The 27326-nt window shown below is 33.6% G+C and overlaps 4 protein-coding genes across 5 annotated transcripts; 3 read left to right on the forward strand and 1 right to left on the reverse strand.

Moving 5' to 3' along the window:
* Nucleotides 1–505: 505 nt before the first annotated feature.
* LOC105974491 (histone-lysine N-methyltransferase ASHR1) lies at nt 506–4247 on the reverse strand. Its single transcript, XM_012999602.2, has 14 exons — nt 4046–4247; nt 3759–3910; nt 3480–3614; nt 2984–3038; nt 2775–2899; nt 2548–2636; nt 2381–2462; nt 2185–2289; nt 1996–2086; nt 1784–1903; nt 1569–1675; nt 1255–1324; nt 1112–1175; nt 506–971 (listed from the first exon to the last, which is right to left on the reverse strand). The coding sequence occupies exons 1-14, from the start codon at nt 4143–4145 to the stop codon at nt 809–811; spliced, it is 1458 nt and encodes a 485-aa protein (XP_012855056.2). The 5' UTR covers nt 4146–4247; the 3' UTR covers nt 506–808.
* A 1887-nt stretch (nt 4248–6134) lies between these two features.
* Nucleotides 6135–11794, forward strand: LOC105974439 (biotin--protein ligase 2). The gene is made up of 10 exons (XM_012999542.2): nt 6135–6295; nt 6409–6685; nt 6834–6895; nt 6983–7131; nt 8122–8242; nt 8435–8590; nt 8968–9013; nt 9305–9377; nt 10399–10475; nt 11349–11794. The coding sequence occupies exons 1-10, from the start codon at nt 6178–6180 to the stop codon at nt 11389–11391; spliced, it is 1122 nt and encodes a 373-aa protein (XP_012854996.2). The 5' UTR covers nt 6135–6177; the 3' UTR covers nt 11392–11794.
* A 2985-nt stretch (nt 11795–14779) lies between these two features.
* On the forward strand, nt 14780–20808 carry LOC105974384 (oxysterol-binding protein-related protein 1C). Of its 2 annotated transcripts, XM_088815873.1 has the most exons (11): nt 14780–14924; nt 15047–15639; nt 15933–16289; nt 17098–17197; nt 17428–17867; nt 18441–18596; nt 18691–18858; nt 18936–19076; nt 19413–19643; nt 19889–20002; nt 20229–20808. In XM_088815873.1, the coding sequence occupies exons 2-11, from the start codon at nt 15115–15117 to the stop codon at nt 20397–20399; spliced, it is 2403 nt and encodes an 800-aa protein (XP_088671999.1). In that variant the 5' UTR covers nt 14780–14924; nt 15047–15114; the 3' UTR covers nt 20400–20808. The 2 variants fall into 2 exon arrangements, with proteins under 2 accessions (XP_088671999.1, XP_012854930.2); XM_012999476.2 differs by lacking the exon at nt 14780–14924 and having other exon boundaries at nt 14977–15639.
* A 396-nt stretch (nt 20809–21204) lies between these two features.
* On the forward strand, nt 21205–23133 carry LOC105974501 (ubiquitin-related modifier 1 homolog 2). The gene is made up of 4 exons (XM_012999615.2): nt 21205–21364; nt 21837–21912; nt 22012–22094; nt 22721–23133. The coding sequence occupies exons 1-4, from the start codon at nt 21342–21344 to the stop codon at nt 22836–22838; spliced, it is 300 nt and encodes a 99-aa protein (XP_012855069.2). The 5' UTR covers nt 21205–21341; the 3' UTR covers nt 22839–23133.
* Nucleotides 23134–27326: the final 4193 nt, after the last annotated feature.

Genomic DNA, 27326 nt, shown 5'->3' on the forward strand with positions numbered 1-27326 from the left:
CCTCAAAATTATATTTTATTATTGTAAACTAAGTGGTTTTATAGACAATTCATATGTAATAACTAATTTTAACAAATTTAATAGAAAATCTAATATAAGAAACTGAACATGCTACTAACTATATAATTAATTAATAAGTAGAAAATTAATCCAATCTCATGTAATCTAATCAAATCCAATATATGTAGCCGAACGAGCCATAAATACATAAGAATAAACTAAAATATCTCAATTAAAAATAGAATTATACACTAAATATTTTCAAAGAATCGTTGATTTATATTATTGAGAATAGATGCGATTTAATTATGCTAAAAGGAACCATAAATAAATTGAATATCATAAATTTTACTTTTTTCTTTTTTATTTTGGATAATTGAACGTAATATGAGTTATATCACATAATTTCTAACTTGGGCTTAGACTAACAAAGCTGGTATTGGGCCATAAACCGTATTTTTTAGATAAGGCCCATAATTTATTTTTGTATTAAAACAAAAAACAATTTAACTTTTTTCACAAACCTTTTAAACACTCTATTTGCTGGTAAGCTCCATACATTGTCGATATAGTGCAATTTTCTACATGTATGATCACACAATAAACATTCCGTCGAAATTCAAAACGATCGAACGCCATTGGTCGAAACGGTTTACGGGCAAAGGCCCCCTATATTACAAATCCACAATGTAGCAATATTTAGAGAAAATCTTCAAAAGGCTACACACACACACATATATATATATATATATATATATATATATATATATATATATATATATATATATATATATGTAGCACCGTGCTTTTAAGATTTAATCTTCATCCGCCCGAGCGAAGCCATTGTACGAGCTTCATCCAACTTGGTCTTAAGCTCCATAGTGAACGGTGTTTTTGTTCCATGAGTGATTCGGAATATGTTGTAAGCTTTCGTCAATGACTCAACTGTCGCTTTCTTCTCTCCCATCAACCTATAAAATTAAATAATTTCAACTTTGCTATATATAGTTTCCATTTCCAACATTAATGAAACTTAAATAAATGACTTGAAAATTAAAAAAATATATAATTATTATCTCTAGGAAGTTTTCGGGTTTTGCTCAATTCTTACATTTCAATTTGCCCACACAAGTAATAATGCAGTCCAAGCAAAGGATGCAATTTCGGATAGACTCCTGTGTAGAAGCAGTGTAAATAATGTAAAAGCAGAGAAGAATCTAGAAGTTTCACTGCATGAGGTCTATGAATACATACTCTCGTAAATTTGAATTACTGATATGCAGTACGAATGTGCTCCTTTGAAATCCATCAGCTCCATTGATATCTAAAGGTTCCGTCAGTAAGGTTTGGGTAAACAAAGGAATCGAACATTCCATTTGCGAATAAATGATTTGTTTTAAATACGAGTTAATTATATATATATATATATATATATATATATATATATATATATATATATATATATATATATATATATATATATATATATATATATATATATATATATATATATATAGTGGAATGAAAAATATATCACAAAGGTAAAACTTAACTCACTACATGCATACCTTTAGAAGTGTCTCTCTCGTTCGCATAATACTGATCGAAAATGGATGGTATAGCTTTAGTTGAAGTTTCTCAATCCTCTTATAAGCCACACTTGCCTCACTTTTACCTGATTTTTTTTGAAGGATTTTCCATAAACAATGTATTTTTACTAAAATAGGCATAATTATCGATTACCGTGAATATAATGGATCTATTCATATCAAGAAAAGGATACGACCAGAGGAAAGTGAGACGGAAGCTTTGTCTGAAATACAGTTCAGTTCATTAGTGATGGAACTTAGTTCCTTGATGTTTAGAACAAGCCCACACTTCTGGCATACGAACCCTTTGTTATCTGATATTAAATAAGAGATAAAAGAGTGAAATGACTTGAAAGACTTAATTAAAAGAGCAAACATTTCTAAAATTCAATTAATGTAGGTTTACCAGAGCCACAAAGCAGAAATCCATCACAATAGCTGTCCTTGCACCTATAACCTTCTAGAATCGCAGTTTCTCGAATATCATCAGGTTGTCCCTAAGACAAGAAAAATAGCCTAATTCAGAAAACCAGAAATCGAGGGTCCAATCCAAAAATGTAAGGGAAAAAAAAGAAGGTAAAATATCAAGAAGTACCAATTTTATGCAGCGAGGACAAGAACAAGTGAAGAAATACTTCTCTTTAAGAGCCTTTTGCCGAGTTACAGTGCTTCCCGCAGTATCTATATAACTCGTCAAAACCTTCGGAAATAAACGAGACTAACGTGTTAGAATTCAATTTAGAATAAAAAAAAAGATAAAGAAAAATCTACATGATATTAAAAAGAGTTACCTCAGTATCTTTTGGCATATGCTCCATAGCTCGTATCACAGCCAATCTTCCCTCAAATAATAGAACAGAATTGGGTACACAGCTAAATCGCCAAAATACTAGTTAGAACCAGTAATAAAATGTGGTGAGAGAAATGACAGGGTGATAACAAATATTATAAACCGTACCTGTGATTAGTGAGAGAAATGACGGGGTAAAGTCCAGTTCCAATTACCAGTAGTTGACTGTTGATAATAGTATGTGAATTGCAGGATAGCTGCATATTTATAAATAACGTCAATACATACTTAACTCGAATAGTAGATTGGAAGTTTATCTCTTAATAGAAAGGAATCGATCCCACAATAAAAGGAAACTAAAATTATGCGCAAATTGTGAATGAAAGAAGTAATACCTTGGAGAAGTTTTCTGCAATATCTTTGATATTGATCTCAGAAGCAGGCCATTGAAGTATAGCATTGACAAGTGCAGCCATTTGGGTATAATTTACCAATTGTTTCTGGTCTACATCAGACATATCTATTTAAATTTGTTAAGAATAGAAATATGTTCGATTATATAGCTGAGAGCATAAAGTATATGGTGCTTAGTAAATTAGGATACGAGAACCCAAGGCCTCCACGAGCTTGCTATTATCTGTAGCAGTAGCCGGAAAGTTCTAGAAGCAATAAGAACACCGTCGTAGTTAGGTTAAACTCGAAACATAACAATAATCAGGAAATCTAATGCTAGCAAATTGCAATCCGATGATGAAACAACAATCGTGAGCTGCTATTCAAGCTTCTCCAAGAATCCAATTATCCCCTAATTTATCAATTCTCTCTAGTAAATAAAGTAGCGTATAATTTCAGTTCATATTAGTGGTTGACACATCGGTTTGGAACACACATGCAGAAAGCATATCTATGCCATGTAACAAAGATAGATAATCGAAGACATCGTGTAAGATAACATACTAGATACAGTTTCCACATTTAATTTCGTTATTTTTTTCCACGAGCAATACTATTATCTACATTTATGACTGATCTAAAATTTCGGTACAACAATGTAACATTGTCATTTCATTAAAATCGGAATCTAGAAAGCATCAAATCACCTTCTCTTTTTCTAGCTTAAGCCTTGTATGGAGCTTCACCATCAAACGTATCATCGGCGTTAGATATTTCAGCCTTTCCTTCTCGACTTTCGACAGTGATTTACACTCCGCGCGGTGAAGCTTCCAATCTGATTTCTGAAACACATCACAAGAAAATTTGCAACTCAGCAAAACACACAAAGGATAAATTCAAGTACCTATTAGAAAAACCATAATTCTATTTTATTTTTATTTTATTTTATTTTATTTTACAGTTGTGAGCGATTTAGTTGATTTTACCTGACAAGTGGTGCTACAATACCAAACAGCATGGCAAGCAGAGCATGCCTTGATGTTGCTCGATGAAAAGCACCACTCGCACTTTGATTCAGGCGATTCTTCGTACACATTCGGAACAGCAACAAATGGACTCTGACTTATAATCACTTCCCCTACAGTATAATAACCACGATCTCGCATTTAAATTTAAAAAAAAAAAAAAAAAAAAAAAAAAAAAAAAAAAAAAAAAGTTGATCGAAATTTATGAAATTATTGAAAAAGGAGGGCGGAAGTTTCTTCAGAAAGACCTGGGGAGAAATCGCGGGTGGTGAAAATGCAGCGACCTTTTTCAGGAAGCGTCGTAATTGTTAAACCTTGATCGTTCAATGCCTTGTGTAATTCCTCCATTAAAGCAGAACTCGAATGCACTGTTATGCTGTATAGTAGTCGCAGGACGGTAGTGGAAGACGAAGACGATAAAAGACCTTTCGCTTTCGAATAAAAAATAAAAGACCTTTCATTTCTTTTTTCTTTTATATATATTTATATTTATATATTTTAGCACAAATTAGAGCCACCCCTGAGTTATGGTCAAATTACGAAAACCCTCAATTTTTGAGTAATTACAGCCATCTACCTCAACAATTTATTATTTTACGAAAATACCCATCCAAAGGTAAAGTTAGGGATATTAAATTGGTAAAACAAACCGAAATTTTGGTACGATAACATTTCATACCGTTTAACTGAATATACGATTTGGTTCGATAAATAACCAAATTACATAAATTTTATGTAAAAATATTTAGAAGGAGGGGTGGCTGTAATTACTCAAACAAGAAGGGACCATACCTCATGGATGACCGTAATTTTTCTTATATATATTTATATATTTTAGGGCATATTACAGTCACCTGAGTTATGGTCAAATTACAAAAAGCCCCCTCCTGTTTGGGTAATTAGAGCCAACCTTCTCAACTATGTATTATCTAACGTAAAGACCCCTCTAGAGGCACATTTAAGGATATTAATTCGATAAAAGCGAACCGAGATTTTAGTACGCCAACATTTCATTTACCGAACTAAATATACGATTTGGTTCTGTAAATAATTGAATTACAAAAATTTTATGTAAAACTATTTGAAAGGAGGGAGTGACTGTAATGACCCAAACAATAGGGTTTTTTCGTAATTTGAACATACTTCATGGGTGGCCATATTTGGCCTATATTTTAATATTAATAATAGACGGTAAAATACATTTCAGTTCTTCACAATTCATAATGGCATTTACAACGGTAAAATATCTATTACCAAATACCAATGACTGAATTCGTTAATTTATATTTTGGTCCCCATACTTTTTCTTGAAAGAAATTTTGGTCCTTAACAATTCACAAATTTAGTTTCTCAACGGTAATAATACTTATAGGTCAATTTGAATATTTACAATTGTCTACTTATTTGAAAATTTTAATTGTGTTTTAATGAAAACTGTTTATTAAATTGATTTAAATAAAACCACATTGTTAGTTAATTAATTAAGCAATTTATTATTTTTGTGGTATATGAGAAATTTGAATCCTCTCATTTCTTTGTTTTTTTATTACAACAATTTGAAGTTTTCAACATTAAAATTTTACTTTCTTTTAAATAAATACCTTCTGAAAATTTCAACATTAATTTGAAAATAAATAATGTATAAAACTTAATTACGATTAATTTAAAAAAAAAAATCCCTCTAAAGATAAAATTAAATAAAAACAAACTTAATTGACGAATGAATATCTATTGTAGTTTGTAAACATGTTTGAGAATTATTAGTGTAAATTCCACTTTACTCTATTGTACTTTAGCTCGGTATCTTTTTACCTCCTCCTACTTTCGATTGCAGCATTGACCATGCACTTGAAAAAATGTCTCAACGTGGCCTTTGAAGTTAGTTGTTAGAAATTTGATCTTATCATCGTTTGATCTAAGCTCGTAAATTACCAAAACGCCATCTCTCACAGTTTAAATAATAATTAAAAATATAAAAAACATAAAAAAATCAAGACAACGAGATCACAAATCCACGACGCCATCCATAATTTATTTTTTATTTTTTTAATAATTATTTAAACTGGGATGGATGAACTTTTTTTAATTTTCAGACTTAGATCAGATGGTGTTAATGTCAAAAGTCTAAAACTAAGGACGAGGGTTACATTGAGAGAATTTTTCAAGTACAATGGAGTAAATCGATACAATCGAAAGTATAAGGGGAAAAGTGATATCGAGCCAAAGTATAGGGAGAAAAATGGAATTTACCCGAACTATTATTTACAAAAAATAATGGAGTGAGATGGGTCAAAAAAAGTCAAATAAAAGTCAAAGCGACTACGTTATATAGCAGTGCCAATTACCAAAAACTCCCTGAAATTGTTTTCTCCGCTTCTTCATGCCCATGCCGTGTCTAACCAAAACCCCTGGCTTTCTCTCTCTAAAATGTCCCCCCTCCAACTTCTCTCTCTTCAAAAAACTGAACCTCATTCCTAACTATCGCCGTCTATCAGCAAGTAAACTCCATAAATTGTTCGTTCTGATTCAAATTTTCTGCATACATGATATGAATTAGACTGAATTCCTCTTTTTTTTTTTTTTTTTTTTTTTTTTTTTTTTGGTGTTGCAGAAATGGAGCCACAATCATCTACAACCCTTGTTCTATGCGGCAAGTCGAGTGAAGAAAATGAAGCAGCGCGGTTATTGAAGATTAACAACGTGTTGAAACTCCCAGGCGGTTCTCCAGTAACTGCTGTTCTGCATTCGGAGGCTGAAAATCGAGAGAAAATTGATGGCGGCGATTCGTTTCGAATAAATTCGTACATGAATTTTCTGTCTACTTCTCGCTTTGGGAAGCTGCTCGTTTACTCTCCCAAATTAGCTTCCACGCATGATGTTGTTTCTACGTAAGCCTTATGATTATTTGTTTTTCGTTGTATGATTGTCAATTGCTTGATTCGTTGTTTGCGTGAATTGTATTGCACAAGTTTGATTTATGCATGTTTGAGTTATATCCCAGTTTGTGATGGTTTCTCTTAACATTTTTTCTGGCAGTAATTTTTTGGATTTACCTATCGGTGCTGTATGTGTTGCTGACGTGCAGTTCAAAGGCAGAGGTATCGATAGTATTCACAATGCATATTGGGATTTCAAATTGTCTTTTCGTTATGTTATTTGATCTTTATTTGGGGTGACTGTTCAAGGTCGGTCGAAGAATGTGTGGGAATCGCCAAAGGGATGCCTTTTGTTCTCATTCACTCTACAGATGGAGGATGGGCGAATTGTGCCGCTTGTGCAGTATGTTGTTTGTCTGGCTATGACAGAGGCGATTAATGATGTTTGTCGAAGAAATGTAAGTGTGTCTACTGAGTGTTGTTTCATTTAGTTCATTCGAATTATCATGTTTGAGTTATTTTCGTGATAAATATAATTAGTACTCAGTATGCAGATAGCTATTTAGTATTTAGGGAAAAAACCTCGGCACTCGTGCTTCACTTATTGAAAGGGATAGGAAAATCAAAGAGAGGGGCAGACTTGAGTGGATGTAAAGGATATTATTTATATATATGAATCTTGGTAAGGGTTAGTTGATTGGTATTTATGAAGAAGAAGGTTCAGATTAGCTGTAGGTAGACTTATCATTTCTGTTTATCAAGGTTGGTAGAAGAAGTTACATCATTAGCTACAATTGCACTTGGATTTAGAGTTTGAGTGAAGGTCTGGAGTTTTGGCAGTGTTTGTTCCAGCTGATTGTCAATATCATTCATAATTTGAGTACTTTACGTGTGAACGAAAGTAATATGAAAAGGTTCTAGACTTTTTAGGTACCCTTTATTCTTAAATGGAGAAATTTCCTTCAAGATTATAATTAAATGGCCTTCTCTTCACTAAAGAAAAAGGAAGCACATGCCTCTACGTCAAGTGTTTTCAAAGGATTATAGTTGCAACTCTTCGCCTTTTTGGCAAGTTTCTTTAGAATGTTACACCTAAAAGTCTTTGGAAATACTTGGCACGGAATCACATCTTTCCCCTTTCTTCTCACTGTTTCAGAATTCCCCAAACGTTTCCTTTCATTACATTTTCAGTAACCTATATTACTTTGTCAGAAGGTGCTATGTGCACATTATACTTTAGGACACTATAGGCGACAGTAAGATCAGAGTGCATGAATATCAATCTTTTTGTTGGGTTGCTTGTGAGTTGTTCTTTGACTTCTCAAGAGAAGAAGCAAAAATAGGTTGTTAAGAGTGTTTGATCGCTTTGGATTGTGCAATAATGATTTATCTGTTAACTAACGTTGATTTTCAAACTTTCAGATTAAAACGATATTCTAATATTTCAGGGTATGCCTTGTCTTGATGTTAGAATAAAGTGGCCAAATGATCTATATTTAGATGGTCTCAAAGTTGGAGGCATTTTGTGCACATCAACATATAAAGATAAGAAGTTCAATGTCAGTGCTGGTAAGTACTCTTTTTCTATTGATAATACTAAAATGTAAATAAACAAGTTCCTCCACGTATTCCAAATTCAGTGATACCATTTTCTCACTGTAGAGACTGAGTTATGTCTGGTTATATCACATTGATGCGTTGATTATGATGCATGGAAAATACTATAGTAATAGTCGAGATTTTCTTGTTATTATTTTACAGGAATTGGCTTGAATGTCAATAATGAGAAACCAACAACATGCTTGAATGCCATTCTGCAAAGGTTGGGTTATGTTTCTCACCAATTACAGCGTGAAGATATCGTAGCAGTTTTCTTCAGTAAATTTGAGAGCTTTTATGATATTTTTATTAGTGAAGGTGATCATTTTCCCCTTTTGTCACTTAACTTCTCTAGTTTGTTACTTCTAAATTTTCCTTAAGGTGTTTTTTCCTTAAGGGAGCTAGTAATGTATCCTGCCTCGTTCAACAATTGAATCTTGTAGTTGACGTCGACTTTATTAGATACTTTCAGAGTGTAGGTTGAAGCTAAAAATCACTCGTTATATCACAAGAAAAAAAGGAGAGAGAGAGAGAGTGGATATTGGTGTCAAATTCTGTATACATATTATACTTCTCTGAAGGGCTTTCAGTTAGATTTTTTGAAAAAAAATAAGTATCTCTGAAGAGGATATTAGTGTCAAACTTCTACCGGTCATAGCTTACTCAAACTATAACTATCTATGCCCTTCATGCAGGCTTTCAAGCACTTGAAGAGCTGTACTACAAGACATGGCTGCACAGGTGAGAATATTAAGTGGTAGACTAGTAGTTCCTGCCCCAGTTTATGATTGATGATGGGTGTACATGAAGCATATATTTATTCTTGAAAAGAAATGTGAAAATGCATTTTCTTATGTCTTGCAATAGAGTTATACGTAAAGTTGCCAAGTGCAGTAAGATCAAGCAACAAAATTATAATCTTACATGAATATGAGAGAACTATTTAAGGACGAGTACACTTGAAAGAACAAATGGAACTATTTGCCATACTGCGACTTCTCATATTGTTTCTTATTTTCAACCTCCATACAGCGGGCAACGAGTTATCATACAGGAAAAGAGTGATAATCAGGATCAAGTTTCAGAAAATGTGGTCACAATCCAGGTGAGTTTATGGATAACATGGCATTGAGATTATCTTTCTACATCTCTTTGAAAAATATCTTTCATTCTCTACAGAATCCTTATCTCATTCTCTCATACAATTTTATCAGATGCAATATTTCCAACCTCACTTCCAAAAGTTTGATTAAGTGTCTATATCTCTTCATGGAATAAAATAAGATAATATTTGTCCAAGATTCAGTAGAGTGCAATATGAGGAATTTTGTGGAGATTTTGAATACCTTCCATAATTTGTTACTCCATGCTAACTGCCTTTGATTTAATAATAGTTGGTAAATCCTGTTTTTTATTTTACATATTTTTATTCGTTTTATGAGCAAGACGTGGAGTTTAAATTGCATAATGCTATTCAACTATGCACAGCTGTTTTGGATCAATTTAACACTTCAACAACATTAATATGACATATTTATATACGAACTTATGTGCAAAACGTGAGTGGAACTTCTTATGTACCATCCATCTAACTGACTACTTTTGTGAAGGAAGATCATGCACTTTAAATATAAAGGAGTTTTGTGCTCGCACTCATTAACTCTTCAAAGTTCCTAATGCCAAGTTGTTTATTCTTTTCAAATAAAGAAGAATTCGACAATTGAAACCTATTCTTCGGCACTAACAGAAATATCATAGACATTGGATAACTAACCAATTTGGTATTTTTATTTTCTGGTAATGTCACGTATGGGTCTAAGTTCATTGTTCAAAATCAAGGGTAATTCTTTGGTTTAGCAGTTCAATACCACTCTATCCTTGTACACAGCCTTAAATTAGTCATCAAATGAAAAAATTGTGAACCAAGCCATCAATAGTTCATTAACCAGTCAAGATACAGATACTGAGCTTTGGTTTGTGGTTACTGGCCAACTGTACTTCTTTATGGTTCTACAGTCGTTGTTAGATCTTTGAAGTATTTATGAAGCAAACCACTAATGAGAAATCAGTTCTTGTTTTTCCATATGTTTGCGTTCACCAACATATTTTATGATTTCTGTACTCAGGGTTTAACATCCTCCGGATATTTATTAGCTGCCACTGAAGATGGTGAGACATGCGAGCTTCATCCTGATGGAAACAGGTGCTCTTTTTTTTTTTTCTTAACCAAGACTAGATCTTATGTTATTGGAGTCTTCGACCCACTTAAGCAATTGAGAACTAATAGCGGTGCACGGATCAATAGGACTCTGTTTTACACTGATAGGAATTAAATATTGTAGAACAGGCAAATGAATTCTGGTGTGTTTTGATGAAATAACATTTGGTTCTTGATGTGGCAACTGGCAACTATTGGTGAAATTGTACTTCTTCAATTAAGTTTTGAGCATTTCATCGATCCAACTTCAAAATATAACTGAAAATCGTGAAAATGCTTATATTGGTTCAGAACTCTGATGTAAGAATTGATTTTTTTACTACATACTCAACGAGGTTTCCAGTTTTAATTTAGCAAGGAATGCAGTTAATTTCTGCAATGGGAATAGGACGTATAGAAGTGTCAGGCCCGTGATTTTCCTTTATGATATTCTATCTTATTTCGTTTATCCTGATGTGCTCTTTCTTTGTCAGTGCGCATGTAAATTTTGTAGAGGTACATTAACTGATTTGATCTTTCCTGCTTGTCCCTTTTCCTCATTTAAGCTATCAACTGCCTGCCTGCCAGCCTTTGTAAATTTTGTACCCGTGCATGGATCTTTTTCAAAATTCGTAACCTGAAACCTGAAAACACTATGAATGCTAGTGTCGATTAATTGAATTCAGAAGTTTTGACAGATTACTGGACGGTCCACGATTTTCTACGTTTATTTCCATCCAATGGCATTTTAACTCCTGTATGTATTTTTATTCGTTGTTTGCGTGCATGTCCCATGTGTTTTGTTTTTCCCATTCATTGGTGTACTCACCCGAAAGTATTCCACTTCATCGATCTGACTTCTGCTCCATGTGGTTACAGTTTCGATTTCTTTAAAGGGCTCGTCAGAAGAAAAGTGGCCTAAAGAAGCTTCGCTAATCAGCCTCACCATGTGAATTTGTGAGAAACGTCTCTTTTTTCTTCCTTGCTTTATATTACTTTTCCCCTTTGTCACATTATCACTTAATTTGGTCAAACTTAATCAAATTAGTCGTGTCTAATATTATTAAGTTCGGTTGGTTGGTTCAATTTTTTCGAATATAAGGACAAATTGTAAAATTAGTTTAAGGAAGAAGTTAGTCTACACATGTTAGCTGGTCCACCAAACTCCTGTTGACCGACCTGACACCCTCTTGTTGTTAGCTTAATTATAAATTAATAGTTGTCATTAGGAGTAGAATAAGGATAGTTTGCCCTCTTGTTAGATTGGTTAACACCAAAAACTCTTCAATAATAATTGATATAGAAAAATTCACATGTGGGTATCATTCCGATTCTTTCTCAGTTCAAAGTCGGTCGGAACATTGTATTATTTGTACTTCCCTTCATATTTTATTTTGGATATTTTGACCAACTATAATTTATTTCAAACCTGCTTGTTTAGTGGGGTAGCAATTGCAACACTAGCCTCGATACACCTTAGTACAGATAGACATTCTAGGTTTGCAGATTTTTGTTAATTAAATAGGAGAAGTTTTTCGTTACTTGCTCAAATATTCATCTGGAAAGATTCCTGGTAAATTATACCCGTGTGCGCGCGTGCGCCCAAGGTTAGGTAAAATTACGTCTAGGGCTGTTTGAAAAAATTACTCAAACATGGTGAATGTAAATTTGCACCACCACAAAGTTTATGTCTAAAAGGGTTAATTGGCAAAATATGTGGTGACATGATATAAGTACTGATGTAACAATTGGTACATTTAGGAATTTGGTATGGGGCATAACACGCAGTACTTGGGGTTGTGTGTCGGCTGTAATATTGGGAAAGAGAAAAATGTTTGCTGGACTTGTCTCCACCATTCACATGATTTTCCTAGGCAATACACTTTTTTTTTGTCCTTTCACCTGTAAAACTGTAAAAAAACATACAGAATCATAAGATAGTTGTGTGTGGTTTCTCGTGCAGCTATCGATAAAATCCACGTCATCGTAAGCACGTAAAATTATATTTATTTATATATTCTTGATATTTATTACGGCGACCCCCCTCAGGTAAGATCAAATTACGAAAGCCCCCTCATAAAACCCCCTCATGTTGAGGTAATTACAACTGGGCCTCTCAACTATGAATATTTTTACACGTCCACTATTATGGTGTCAGATTTGATAGAATCCTCTAGGTTTTGCAGAATGTTCTCTAGTTTATACCCATTTTGTGCAAAAATGCAGATTCTGATGCACCACAATTCGATATTTAGAAGTAATCATTTTATGATCATTTTGTTTCAAAATGTGAAGCTCTAATGGGGTAAAACGAGTACAAACTGGGGGAATTTTCAATATAATTTAGAAGATTCAATTAAATTTGACACCATAAGGGTGGATATGTAAAAAGATTCATAGTTGAGGGGTGCTTGTAATTATTCAAATGTGAGGGGGTTTTTCGTAATTTGATCTTACCTCAGGGGTGGCCATAATTTACCCTTATTAGTATTATAGGCAAATTACGGCCACTGGCCACCCCTGAGTTATGGTCAAATTATGAAATCCACCTCATGTTTGGATAATTACAACCACCCCTCATCTATGTATTATCTTACGAAAAAATCCCTCTAAAGGTAAATTTAGGGATGTTAATTTGGTAAAATCGAACAGAAATTTCGGTACGTCAACATTTCATATCGTTTACCAAACTAAATATATGATTTGGTTCGATAAATAATCGAATTATATAAATTTTATGTAAAAATATTTAAAAGGAGGGGGTAACTATAATTACCGAAACAAGATGTGTCTTTTTGTAATTTGACCATAACTCAAGGGAATGACATAATTTGCGCTATTATTATTGGTGGATTAGATGGATGAGCCTTCTTCGTATGGTCAAAGATCCGATTTGTGCTTTGTAGATTAAAGTGTGTGAACAATTAATTAGATTGGATCTTGATTAGACTCGTAATCGTGTTTATTGGTTCCAACGTATACATACATACAGTAGTCGTTGTTTGCATGTTCTGAAGATGATTGCGTTTTTAGTCAATCTTCCTCTTCAACAATCACATGGCTTCCACGTTTTGGTGGACCAATTTTTAGAAAATATTTGTTTCTTGCTAACAATTATTAGTACAATACCATCATAATTCTTACCACCCAAAACATAAGTACTATCGTGAAATTTGATGAGTGGAAATTGTTTTGTTTTCATAAAATAATAATTATAATATTGTAGACGTGCGCAACATGTGGGAGCTTTTTTCATGAAAAAAGAACAACATTGTACAAGAAAAGTAACATCAGGTAAAAGCTGTGGCGGAGCTAGCATACTGCGGGGCCATGGCCCCCAACATTTTTCAAATCTTTATTATTTTATATAAATATAAAAAAAAAATTATGCATAAAAACATTAAAGCCCCCTAACTTTTTTAATGCATTTGGTCACTAGGATTTAAAATTCTGGTTTCACTAGTGGGTCGCAATCGTAGACTAGTAAACTAGCACTAGTTGCCTCGTACTGAAAACAACGTGATATCCATCTAGCCAATCGGTACAATTATTATTATTTTTAAGCAAGCACACACTCATATTGGTGCGCAGATAAATAATAAAAAATCTACGTGGTATATGCTTCACCGAGTTTAGCATAAACCATATCGTAATGTAGTAGCCAATGCAGTTAGATGAGAGATTAGCTATTTCTATTCAATTACTTTAATAAAAAAGATTAGGATATGAATTAAGTATGAGACTATCCTATATTCCTAACCTATAGATGGTTCATGTAATTATTCCACACGGCATTACTAATTTAATATTAATATTTTTTTGTTTGATAAATAACTAATATAATATTAATAGTTAGTACTTTGTAGAACCATAGACTGCAATTATTCTTGTCTCTTTACAGCTTTGTCTAAATTTCATATTCCCACCAAACAATTCCATCTTTTAACTTCTTTTTAACACTATTATTTATTTAATCGGGAAAAAAAAAATTAAATATGAATTTGTTAAAATTTAATTATACTACCAAATATTGAGATTTTTAAAGAACTTAATAATTAAAGATGGAAAATGAGGTTGGCTTTTTCACAACTATAAAAGACAGAGATAAATGACACTCTGGAAATGATATTTCCTTAAATGAAACGTGACAACAATATTTCTAATTTTTATATTATTATTTATTTGTAATTAAATAAATAAATGGGTTGGTTACGTATGAGGAATATCAATCATAAAAACTGTTATGAACCAATAACTACACACTTAACAACTCCCAATAATTTTCTAATAATTAATAATAAATTTCCTAAAAATACACCAATAAATAAATAAATAAATCCTCAAAACTTTCTGCACCCAAAAAATTTCACCGGAAAACTCTCCTTTCACCCATTTTTTGCCGTGTCGCCGCTAACTTCTCTCCCCTCAAATCAACTTCTCTCTCTCCAGTCAAATGTATACACACCGAATTCATATATATATCTATATATCTATATCTATATCGGCACTCCCAATTTTTAGTTAACTATCTCTTAGAAGTTACAATTTTTTTTTTTTTTTCAAAAATCAATTTGAAGGTTTTCTCAAACGAATCACGGGGAAGCGGATTCAGAATCGGCGTTCGAAAAGTGATGCTAATCACGCAATGCATTCATTCTGCTGCGGCTCGTCGGTGACGATCAACAGTTCCGACATGCCGCCGGCTCCACCGCCACCTTCCTGCAATCCGCCCGCCAAAATTCACAATTCCGCCGCGGTCTCCGGAGCTTCGTCGGCGCGTGAAAATGGGCAGGATCAATGTTCGGGCGGTTCTCAGAATAACGTTAGCACCGATCGCAATCAGAATCACCACCACAGCCGCGAATTGAAGATTAACGATATTGTTGGGGATGGGATTTCTGGGATTTTGCACAAGTGGGTGAATTATGGGAGAGGATGGAGACCTAGGTGGTTTCTGTTACAGGACGGAGTTTTGAGCTACTATAAGATCCACGGCCCGGATAGGATTGTTGTTGATCAGGAAACGGAGAAAAGGTCTAGAGTGATTGGGGAAGATTCTATGAGACGGATTTCTCGGCAGAATAGCAATCATCATAGCATTCACCGTAGGAATGGGAGCACCAGTTCTTCTCCCAAAAGCCGAAAGCCCGTCGGTGAAGTCCATTTGAAGGTTCTGCACTTACTTCCATTTGTGTTTGGTTCAGTGGATTAATTTGATTTTTCTTAGATTTTATGTAAATGAACCAAATGGCTTGATTAGTTTGTTATCCTGTGCTCTTGGAATGAGATGGTTGACTTTTTTGTGCCTGTGAAAAATGTTGCTCGTAGCGTTCTTGATTGTCGGGGGTTTGCTTATTTTTTTTTGCTTCACTTTGCATGATTTATACGTCTAGGTGTGTGTGTTTGTAATGAAATGGAAATATGCATCTGTTTGGCCTTTTACAGTCGACTAATTCTCTGCAGGTTTCATCTATTCGAGAGAGTGGATCAGATGATAGGAGATTCTGCATTTTTACGGGGACAAAGAAGCTCCATCTAAGGGCTGAGAGTAGAGAGGACAGAGTGACATGGCTCGAAGCATTGAAAACTGTGAAGGACATGTTCCCGAGAATGTCCAACAGTGAGTTAATGGCGCCCGTGGATAACCTATCTGTGTCAACAGAAAAGCTGAGGCAGAGGTTATCGGAAGAAGGTCTCAACGAGGCTGCCATTCTGGAGAGTGAGCAGATCATGAAGAATGAATTTGCTTCGCTGCAGAATCAGTTGACCGTCTTGAAGCAGAAGCATTGGGTTCTCATGGATACACTGCGAAATTTAGAGGTACAAGTTAAGATTTGTAGACAATCTCTTATCAGTTCATTTCGAAGTTCTTTGTCATTTTTTTCAAAGAATTCTGCACGTTAAAGTGCTCTTTCGATTTTCTTAGGATTTTTGTCGCTGTGTAGCTTGGTCTAGAGAGCTATTTGTTATCTTTCTTGTGCTCTGTAGACTGGCTGTAAAAACAGTTGTGTTTTTCTTTTCATATTATTTGTATATATCACTTGAACTGAAATTAGTTCTTGAATATTAGTGTACTTATCAGTACTATCCTATTTAAATACTTCAATGAATACATGAATTTCTTTTTTATTACTTTGGTTATAAATTTGCATCATTGAAATTTTAATCTTATAATTTGATCACACATTATGCTTAGTCTTTTCCATTTACAAATTGGTTGGAGTGTGTGTGTGTGTGTGGGGAGCGGGGGGAGGGTAAGTTAAGAAACTGTTTTGTGGTGTAAACTGCCAATGCCACCACGGACAAGGTCTATGCACCCGAAAAGATTTTCTAGGTTCATCTTTCTGCCTAACCATTTATCCTGATATAATATAGGTGTACAAATTTGATAACAAGTCGATTTTATTGTTACCTCTCAATGATTTTAGACTGCACTATCATGCCTGCTAACTGTTGAACCCCAAATGATTGTTTTGTTATGGGAGCTTGTATTTGTTCTTTTGCCTTCCAATGGAAGTGAAAAATTGATACGGAGCCCATGCTGATAAATACAAGGGGTGCTCTTAGCTCTTTTTCTTATACTACTCTTGGTTCCCTTTATTTGTTTGGCTAAAACTGGTTTGTGTAGACAGAAAAGGTGGATTTGGAGAATACGGTTGTAGATGAAAGCCAGAGACAGTTCAAAGAAGTTGGAGCATCCTCTAGATCAAGACAAGATAAGTATAGTGGTATGCTTCTCAGCATTTCTACTTATTTTTAGCTTATATAATTGCATTAAAACGTCATCATGATTTTTCTCATGTCTAAGCTGCACAATTTGGACTAAGTCGATAATTTAGACCCCACTCTCTCTGAAGATCAAGATTATACTGTTTACAATTTTTGGGTTCTTTTACCTGTGTATTAATGGTTTGAATATTCAGCTACAGCTAATTACCCTTCTTTATACTTGTACCAGAAAGCGCCAGTGGGTCTGAAGATGAAAGGGTAGATGCAGCTGAGGAAGATACAGATGAAGAAGACAACAGTTTCTTTGACACCAGAGATTTTCTTTCTTCTAGCTCTTTTAAAAGTAATGGTTCTGATTTTAGGACTTCATCTTTTTCATCTGACGACGATGGACTTCATGCTTCTGAAACTGAGGATGGTATTGACCCCGCCACTAAATCTGCTGGAACAAACTTTCCTTATGTTAAGCGTCGGAAAAAATTGCCAGACCCTATTGAAAAAGAGAAAGGAGTGAGTTTATGGTCAATGATCAAAGACAACATTGGGAAGGATCTTACAAAAATATGCCTACCGGTCTACTTCAACGAGCCTATCTCTTCTCTGCAGAAATGTTTTGAAGATGTTGAATATTCGTATCTTATTGACCGGGCTTATGAATGGGGAAAGAAGGTAGTTTTATCTTTTATGTTAACTATTTAGTTCAAATTGTTTTGGTAACTGCACCGGCGGCATAATTATTTGAAGCTGTTCTTTGTTCATTTGCTTTTTAATTTTTTATATCTTTAGTAAAATTTGTTTCACCTACATGTCAGCAAAATTAAGTGTGTATTTACATTCTCAGAATGTGCACTATTAATTAACAGGGAAAATGAGAAATAAACAATTGGACTTTGTTGGTTACTCGGGCCAAACAATTATGAGTTAGAAAACTAAAGCAGAATACAGATAGTAGTTCATATTGTTTACTGTTTCTCATAATCGATTGCTTTCAGGATTTGTATAATTTCTTTCTAGTCTCATGATTCTCATATCTTACTTTTTCATTTTTAGTTGTTGACATATATTAGCTTTTTATTATAGAAAGCCTCTTCATTGTGATTAACCATATTCTTGAATTTGAAAACTAATCAACATATGATGATTTGGTTGTAGTCAATTCGATTGTAATATAGCCCATTATGCTTCTCATCTGTCACCTTATATCATCTGATTTTTATTATTTTATTTTTAAATTAATTGCAGGGCGACAGCCTTATGAGGCTTCTAAATGTAGCTGCATTTGCGGTATCTGGGTATGCTTCAACAGATGGAAGAAATTGCAAACCTTTCAATCCATTGCTAGGGGAGACTTACGAAGGTGATTATCCAGATAAAGGGCTCCGATTTTTCTCAGAGAAGGTATCAATTTATTTCAAATATGGTTTCTATTTAACAAAGTGCGCATTTTATTTTAAATTATCAAGTGATGAAGGCTGTTTTTCTTTTCGATTAGGTGAGTCATCACCCCATGATTGTGGCATGCCATTGTGAGGGTACAGGCTGGAAGTTTTACGGTGATAGCAATCTAAAAAGCAAATTCTGGGGTAGGTCCATTCAGCTCGATCCAGTTGGTACCCTAACTGTTGAATTTGATGATGGAGAAGTCTTTCAGTGGAATAAGGTATTGTCGAAAATAATTGGAATATTTTTTCTCTTTAGATTTTTCAACGAGAAACTTAAAATTTTCTGTTATGACAGGTGACAACATCTATATACAATCTCATTCTGGGGAAACTATATTGTGACCACTATGGTAACATGCGGATACAAGGAAACCGGGAATACTCTTGTAAACTAAAATTCAAGGAGCAGTCTATCTTAGACAGAAATCCTCATCAGGTACCCTCCCTTATCTAGCAATGGCTATTTTATGATTCTGCTTTTATTGGAGCTAAAATTCAAGTTATCTTGATGGGGATTTCTTCTTTTTTTTTTTTTTTTTTTGACACTCAATCGTAAACTAAATGAAGCTGGAAATTTCAATAGAATTTTAGCAGATCATTGATGTGACTATAAATAAACTTATATGTGCATTCTTCTGAGAATTGGACCATAATTCGAGTATGGACATCATTATTTAGACAATATGAAAAGTTGAATATGGACATAACTAATCTTTTACCTTTGAAGTACTTGAAAATTCGAGAAAAACTGATGCTTTTAGATGCGTATTAGGTGCAAGGGGTTGTCCAAGACAAGAGTGGAAAGACAGTAGCAACCTTGTTTGGAAAGTGGGATGAGAGCATGCATTTCGTCCATGGAGATTACTCCTCCAAAGGAAAAGGTCATGAATCTCTTTCGGAAGCTCATTTGCTCTGGAAAAAAAGCAAGCCTCCAAAATTCCCAACGCGTTATAACTTGACACGGTTTGCCATCACACTGAATGAGCTTATGCCTGGACTTAAGGTAATTTTTAGTGCAGACTCACTCAAGATGTTCGTTCATGTGCGAGAGATTTTTTTCTTTTCGTTACCATGTTATCGTGAAATCGCTTTGTTGTGTGAGTTATGTAGTCTCGATCTAACTGATCTTGAAATGCTATTTTTACCGGAAATAAGAGAGAAACGTTACTCGGGGACTGTTTTACTATATTTTCTTACACTCTGGTCATCAGATCAGTTAAACTCAAATGGATTTACCTCGTTTTGCAGGACAAGCTACCCCCAACTGATTCAAGGCTTAGACCTGATCAAAGATGCTTGGAAAATGGTGAATATGAGACTGCAAATGCTGAAAAATTGCGGCTTGAGCAGCGTCAACGCCAGGTAATCCTTTTTTTTTTTTCAAGATTTTAAGGAATCGAAAAACTTGGTGCCCCCCTGTTTTGGTCAATTGCATTTCCTACAGAATTGGACATACCTGTTTTGATTTGAAAGGCTCTACACATTCTTCAAATGCATCTAAACTGAACATACACAAATTCTTATTTATCCACCTGGCATTTGCACTTGGTTTTAATTTTATTACAAACTGATTGAACGGGAAACTCAGGCTAGGACAATGCAAGAGCAAGGCTGGAAACCTCGATGGTTTGCCAAAGAGAGAGGATCTGATACTTACCGTTATACTGGTGGATATTGGGAAGCTAAGGAACAGGGCAATTGGGAATCGTGCCCCGATATTTTTGGTCAATTACCTCCTTCTGATCACATTTCAGACTAATTAAAAAAAAAAAAAAAAAAAAGAGGGTTTTAGTTCTTGATTTCGAGTCATTTTTTTTACTAGGAAAAAATCGAAAACGGATAATATATTTTGTCGATAAGAGCTGCAAATATGTTCATGAAATTTGTTTATAGTGGTTAGATGAAGCAACCAAGTTGTTTCTATGATAGATAGATAGAGAGTGTGTACTTTTACCCCGAAAGCTTGTTTAGCTATTTTTTAGGCCTTCGTTTTCCGAGGCCTTTGCTCGAATTCAGCAGTTTTTCTGTTCTTCTCTTGTTGTGAATAATGTTTTAGACCTTGCTTTGATTCTATTATGTTGCTCTCTAGTTTTGTAGTTATGTATGATTAACAGTACAATCATCTGTAACGAAATCAACCGTTTTACCTAATTTTTAATTACGTTTAACGCCATCGTCTTACATAAAGAAACGTGTCGAAGGAGGGATGCGACGTCGTGTCGAAGGAGGGATGCGACGTCGTTTTATTCTTCTGCATGGAAATTATTATCTTTTTTAATTATCTCATATATGCAATAACCTAATAACATCATCTGATTAAGTAGTTCTGGATAAGATTAATCGTTTGAGTCAGCAACTGAATTAAACTAATAATATGACAACAAAAACACAAATAACAAAATAGAAAAATAAAATAAAATAAAATAATTGAGTTGAATACAATATGAAACGGGTCGGATTTCGTGTTCAATGTAACCTTTCGGACTGCTCGGCCCGGCCCAACATATATTACCTTACCCCGATCAAAATAGCATCAACCCGGAAAAGTAGATTGTCGGGTCGGGTCGGGTAATTTCCGGATGTCCGGCCCGACATCAAAACCTGATTTAATTCGTTGCAACAATTACGCTACCCATAAAACGACGTCACTCCGTCCTCAGAGTAAACAATCCCCCGTCGTCTGATTCGAACTCCATAAGCTATGCAGCTCACCCTTGAATTCGGGTACTAATTTTTGCTCAATTCGAATTATTATTCTACTGCAAACTGTTTTCTGTATTTCGATAAATTCGCAGATGAATTGTGTTTTTTTTTTGGGTGTGAAAATGTTATTTTGTTAGGGTTATTGGTGGATCCTAGTTTCATGAAGAACAAGCTTTAGCCCTAGATTGTATGCTCTTTTTGTAGGCATGTGGTTGAATTAATTGGTGCCCATTGCTCTAAATTTCTAGGGTATAAAAAATGTGATTGGTATTTTATTGCGAAACCGAATGATTTTAATACGTTGGAATGATCGAATGGAAGCATAACTCTCTAATGTGCATTGTTTAAAAAAAAAAAAAAAACTCGTGATCAACCGAAATTTCGTAGGCTCACTGTGCTATTGTGCACCGTTAATATCTTTAGCTATTGTGCACCGTTGCGTCCGTATCGGCCTTCTGTTTCTGTTTCTAATATACATGTTATGGAATACCAGTGGTGGACTGGAACTTCTCTGTGATTCTGTAAAGATACATAAGGTGACTGTTGACCTTGAAGCTGAAGATACGAAGGTGAAAAATCTCTTTGGGTTGACTTTACATTTTTTAATAAGGAATCGGGAATTTATCTTACGTAAGTAGCTGAATCACATATTGTTTGGTTTTTGACAGTTAACCATGAAGCAATTGCTCTCGTGGGTACGTACAAATTTGATCAAGGAAAGGCCTGAGATGTTCATGAAAGGAGACACCGTGTAAGTAGTTTAATTTGTTTTAAGTTTAAATCTATGTCTATGCACCGAAGATTACTGCATTTCATATCTTCTTATGTTAACATCGCAATGTATTTTTTTTGACAATCCTAGTTACTTTTTCAATTGTGGCGAACTGATTCGAATTCCGCCGATTCCGATCCGAGATTTCTGATTTTGGAACAATGTTTTTTTATTCCGATTTCTGATTTTTTCCGATATTTTTTTGGAATGGAATTGGAATACATATTAGGTTCTGATTTCCGATCCGATTTTAACTTCCCAAAATTCCGATTTTCTTTTTTTCGAAAATTACACTTTAGGTCCTTAGGATATCAATATTATTATGTATTTTGTAATATAGGTTACCTAAAAATTGGAATTTCCGAATTCCGCGATACTGATTCTAAAATTTCTGATTTTCGAACAAATTTTTTCTTTCCAATTTCTGATATTCCGATTTCCATTTTTTTTCAATCGGAATTGGATAGTGCTAAATCCGATCTGATCCGTCTGATTTTTCCACCCCTATTATTACCAACTCTTATATTACCTATAATGCTGGTCTTTATTAGGTCTTATCATTTTATTGCATTATGAATCGAACACTCCGGTTTCGTGTTTTTTAGGCGACCGGGAGTTTTGGTCCTTGTGAATGACTGTGATTGGGAACTAAGTGGGCAGCTCGAGACAATGCTCGAAGATAAAGATGTCGTTGTTTTCATATCAACGTTGCATGGTGGATAAAATAACCTATTTACCTTCTCATCAACCAAACCATCATATATATTCAGAAATCGGATTAAATCGTGTAAGGCTCCTGATTCTAAGCTTTCGTAGTTATATACCTAAATCCAGACCTAATTAGTCTCTGTTTTTAATTTTTACGTATTTTAGCACTCACGCACAAACACACACAGACACGCGACGCAGTCTTGATGTGGACATAGATTTGTTTGTTTTGGTTCATGCGGGCTTTAAGTTAGGAAAGCAACGTTGCCTATATCTGGTAATGGAGTGGATTTGGTGTGGAAGTTTCGAATATTATGTCCAAGTTTTGACACGTTTGTGCTACATGGGTTGTGGGAAAACATATTTCTTTTCGAAATTGTATGCTTGTCTGAAAATTTCAAAGTCATACAGAAAATTGAATAGGGTTGCAAAGATGTCTTTTTCTGGATGTGATGTTATGTTGGGTTACCAGAATTGTGGCTGCCCAACTCCACACCACATGGGGTTACCATGTCTTTTTTTTTTTTTTTTTTTTTTTGAAATAAAAATAAATAAATAAAATTGGTTCATGGGCCGGAAAAAAGATTTAAAAAAAAAAATCCGTTGCTTCTTTTTTCGTAGGACTCGAAAACAAGACGCAATGGACACAGTTGTCCTGTCGAAATTGTGCTTCTCCATGGCAATGTTTTCTTAGGTCTCGATCTCTTTCGACAATAGTCACCGTTGTAGTCTTCGTTTCGTTTGTGGGAGATAAGCAATCATTAATTAAATAATTAGGTTTTATTTGATGTTAGGTTAGTACATTAACTTTTCGGGCAATTCCGTAATTTTGAAGAGAGAAAAAACGGTTTTCTATAATTTAATTATTATCGCGGTTTGTTGGGGGATTGTGTATTTGGCTTCTTCTAGTTCGATTATACAATTGTGTTCTCGTAGGATTGCATAATCTTTATCCTGTCTTCATTTTGTTGCTGAAGACCAATATGTTTTCTTTCACATTGCATAAAATGATATTATTGATATTTATTTAATTATGTGTGTTACAAAAGATACAAGAAATACAGTAGAGAACCTCTATAAATCAATAACCTAGTTTAAATAATCATTTATTATGGTCCGGACTACGTAAAAACGTATTATATTAGCTCGATAAATTAATAGAATTTTGCTCGTTCCGACCATATTAATATATGGAGGTTTACCTATAGGTGTTTATATATTCAATAGATACAAATCATAGGTATGTACTTAGTAGTATTTGAATAAGAAATGAAGCAATTGGGATTCTTTGATTTCTGACAAGAAGATCCTGCAGTTTATATTAAATTCCCAGTCACAACTGAGGATAGGTCAACTCAATTTACATAAATGTTTATTATATAATTATGCTTATTATTATTATTCTTTGGGTTTTTGTTTACTTTGGTGCTAATAATGTTTTATTTATTTATTTATTAATATTATTATTTAATTTAATTAAACCGCTCTTCTTTCCACACAATTATCTGATGGACGTTTGATGGATGCAATGCTTTAAGATTTCAGATTTGACATCTGTTGTTATCAATCAGACCAGACACGATATAACATTTCAATTCTGTTATTTAATTTTTAATTAATATGATTAAATTGCTATTTTCTAGCTTCAACATACTTTATTTCATGAAATCAAATATATATATATATATATCACACACTCAACATAAAAATTCCAGATAAATAGAACGAAACCGCACTAGGTTAACCATGTGCGAATGTTGACAAAAGGATTCGAGCCTGAATTAATTGACACAAGATCATCTGTTTAAGTAACTAGGAAAAAAGACGTACCCTACAAGCAATATATACCATGTGAGACAAATAATTCATTTGTTGATAATATATATATATATATTTCGAAAATAAATAATATTCATCCCTCCAACCATCACTCTCCAACCACACACATACCCCCTAAAAAAATATTAATAAAAGTAAAAATAATAATATCATGATCAACAAAAGAAAAATATATTTCCAAACATGATTTGATAGCAACAATTGAAGAAAATCAAATATATGATGTAATAATAATAATAATAATAAAAACCCAAACATTTTGTGATCACAAGTGGAGGGGCATTATAGTCACTTTCATTAATTTTCAGGTGTCCCTCCAACTGCAAACCCTAGATAGAGAACCCGGCCCGAATGAAGCTGCACATGGGAGTGTGGGTCATTTCATCACGTTCTTTTGGGTCAAATTCCCACCATCAAACACCCACTATTGTGTTGGTTTCTGTGTGTGCATGTGTATGTATCTATCTATCTATATGTTGTGTGTATATATCATATATGTATATTTTCTTGCTTCTTTTTTTATTTTTTTTCCATTTTCATGGCTGTGAGTTATGTATATGATTACATGGTTCAGATAATCCACTTTTAAAGGGGAGCTGAAAAGTGAAAACCATGTTTTCATCATTATATAGTTGGATTCAATAGTGTTTCTTGTTTGATTCTTTGAATTTGAATACATATAATACATACATATATATATATATGGATAAGGTTGGAGAATTATATATTTTCTGTTGTTTTAATTTTAATTGTGGCATTTTGGTCGGCAGATTAATGTGGATACATTTGGTCATTAGTATATCAATCACATAGATATATGACTAAATTTGGTGATTTTTTTGTTTTTTTATTTTAATAAAATGTTTTTATGAAAAAAAAAAAAAAGATTTAATTTCAATTCATAATCCAAAACACGCTTCTTGGCATTCCACGTGGGACGAAAAGGTCGTTTTTTTCTAGTGAAATCTCGCGTGGTTAGCACGTGGCACCATGTAAATGGTTTCCAGTGGGGCCCTTTACATTTGTCGACCAACAGTTTTTATTAGAAAAAAAGGGTGAATTGCATTTTGCACCGCCAAAATGTCATGGATTGGCATTTTGGACCCTTAAATTTGGGAATTGGCAAAATGGACCCTACAGCTGTTAGAAACACCACAAAGAAAGAATATATTTAAATGCTAAAATATCGCGATATATTGATGATTTTGTTAGAATATCACAAGAAGGCAGAGGTGTAGGGTGCATTTTGCCATAAAATATGCAAATTTAGGGGTGTAATTTGCTAATTTTAAAATTTAAGGTGCAAAGGGCCAATCATTATTCCAGGGTGCAAAATGCAATTCACCCTCATACTGTTCGTTTTACCTGATATAGGAAATATATCTATTTAATTTTCCAAATTTTTGTATATGAAAGCCTAGAATAATAGTGAAAAGAATTTGAAACAAAGATACATGTAAAAGATTAATAATAAATTAAAAATTGAAAATAGATTTAGTGGTTCTTATTTCAATAATTTTGAGGTGATATCTTCAGAAAATAAGGAATATGATTTACAGTATGATAGCAAAATGTTTGCAAGAAAAAAAAACCCTTGAAGTAAGGTTAAATTACAAAAACAACCCTCATATTTGGGTAATTACAATTAGGACTGTGCATGGATCGGTTTTAACCATCAACCAACTCATTACGCGACCCATAATTTGTGATGGATAATCAACCATCAACCGACCCATTTACGTTGGGTCGATAATATCAACCAACTCATGTATAGTTGGGTCGATAATGATTTCTAATATGCTAAAAAGTTGGTTAGTCGAGTAATATCGGCCAACCAACTTTGTTTATTAATTTATTATTTATTAATTTTATTTAAAATGTTTAATATTTTTAATTTCAATTTTCTATTTTATATCACATTTATTAAATTGTCTAATATTGACCAAAATCCTAAAAGCAATAAATCTAACATAATTATCTAATTTAAACTATTTTAATTTTAAGACATACATGCTAAATATTTGGACGATTATTATTTGTTGAACATTTATGTTTAATTGCATTACATATGGCCCGTAATATTTTGATTTTTTTATTTGAATATTATTGAACTAGTTATATTTAATTTATAAAAGATATAGAGTTGTAACAACTAATAAAATATTAAAAAAAAAATTAAAAAAATATTTAGATGGATAACCCATCAACCAAACCATCAACCGACCCATTAAATTGGTTTTCAACCATCACCCAATATAATCTATGTAAATTGGGTCGATAACGGTTTCCACTATTTACTAAAGTTGGTTGGATGAGTTGAGTTGGTTTTATGGCTGTTTTTTAATCAAACCAACCAACGCACAACCCTAATTACAATCATCATCTTCAACTATGTATTATCTTACACGTTCATCCTTACGGTGTTAAATTCACCTACCGAATGAGGGGTTTAAAAAAAAATACATGGTTGATGGGTAATTGTAATTACTCAAACATAAAAAAGTTTTTCGTAATTTAATCTTAACTCACAAGTGACTGTATGTGAATTAAAATATAGAAAAAATATAACAGATATTTCATCCGTTTAGCATCTATAAGACATTTGGGGCCTTAGTCATTAATATGATCTTTAAAATGGTGACCCATTTAGAGTTAATCATAAAT

Source organism: Erythranthe guttata, chromosome 3 (assembly GCF_056151865.1).
Source record: "Erythranthe guttata isolate IM_541 chromosome 3, IM_541, whole genome shotgun sequence".
In the NCBI taxonomy this organism is placed as follows: Eukaryota; Viridiplantae; Streptophyta; class Magnoliopsida; order Lamiales; family Phrymaceae; genus Erythranthe; species Erythranthe guttata.

Excerpts from the sequence above, each read along its gene's own strand:
- LOC105974491 (XM_012999602.2), bottom strand. The coding sequence starts at position 4,145 with ATGGAGGAATTACACAAGGCATTGAACGATCAAGGTTTAACAATTACG. Across the intron at positions 2,900-2,983 it reads CGTGGAGGCCTTGGGTTCTC|ATATGTCTGATGTAGACCAG; the intron begins GTATCCTAATTT and ends AAATTTAAATAG. Across the intron at positions 2,637-2,774 it reads TTGCAGAAAACTTCTCCAAG|CTATCCTGCAATTCACATAC; the intron begins GTATTACTTCTT and ends ATAAATATGCAG.
- LOC105974439 (XM_012999542.2), top strand. The coding sequence starts at position 6,178 with ATGCCCATGCCGTGTCTAACCAAAACCCCTGGCTTTCTCTCTCTAAAA. Across the intron at positions 6,896-6,982 it reads CGTGCAGTTCAAAGGCAGAG|GTCGGTCGAAGAATGTGTGG; the intron begins GTATCGATAGTA and ends TGACTGTTCAAG. Across the intron at positions 8,591-8,967 it reads TGATATTTTTATTAGTGAAG|GCTTTCAAGCACTTGAAGAG; the intron begins GTGATCATTTTC and ends CCCTTCATGCAG.
- LOC105974384 (XM_088815873.1), top strand. The coding sequence starts at position 15,115 with ATGCATTCATTCTGCTGCGGCTCGTCGGTGACGATCAACAGTTCCGAC. Across the intron at positions 15,640-15,932 it reads TCGGTGAAGTCCATTTGAAG|GTTTCATCTATTCGAGAGAG; the intron begins GTTCTGCACTTA and ends AATTCTCTGCAG. Across the intron at positions 17,198-17,427 it reads AAGACAAGATAAGTATAGTG|AAAGCGCCAGTGGGTCTGAA; the intron begins GTATGCTTCTCA and ends TACTTGTACCAG.
- LOC105974501 (XM_012999615.2), top strand. The coding sequence starts at position 21,342 with ATGCAGCTCACCCTTGAATTCGG. Across the intron at positions 21,365-21,836 it reads CAGCTCACCCTTGAATTCGG|TGGTGGACTGGAACTTCTCT; the intron begins GTACTAATTTTT and ends ATGGAATACCAG. Across the intron at positions 22,095-22,720 it reads TTCATGAAAGGAGACACCGT|GCGACCGGGAGTTTTGGTCC; the intron begins GTAAGTAGTTTA and ends CGTGTTTTTTAG.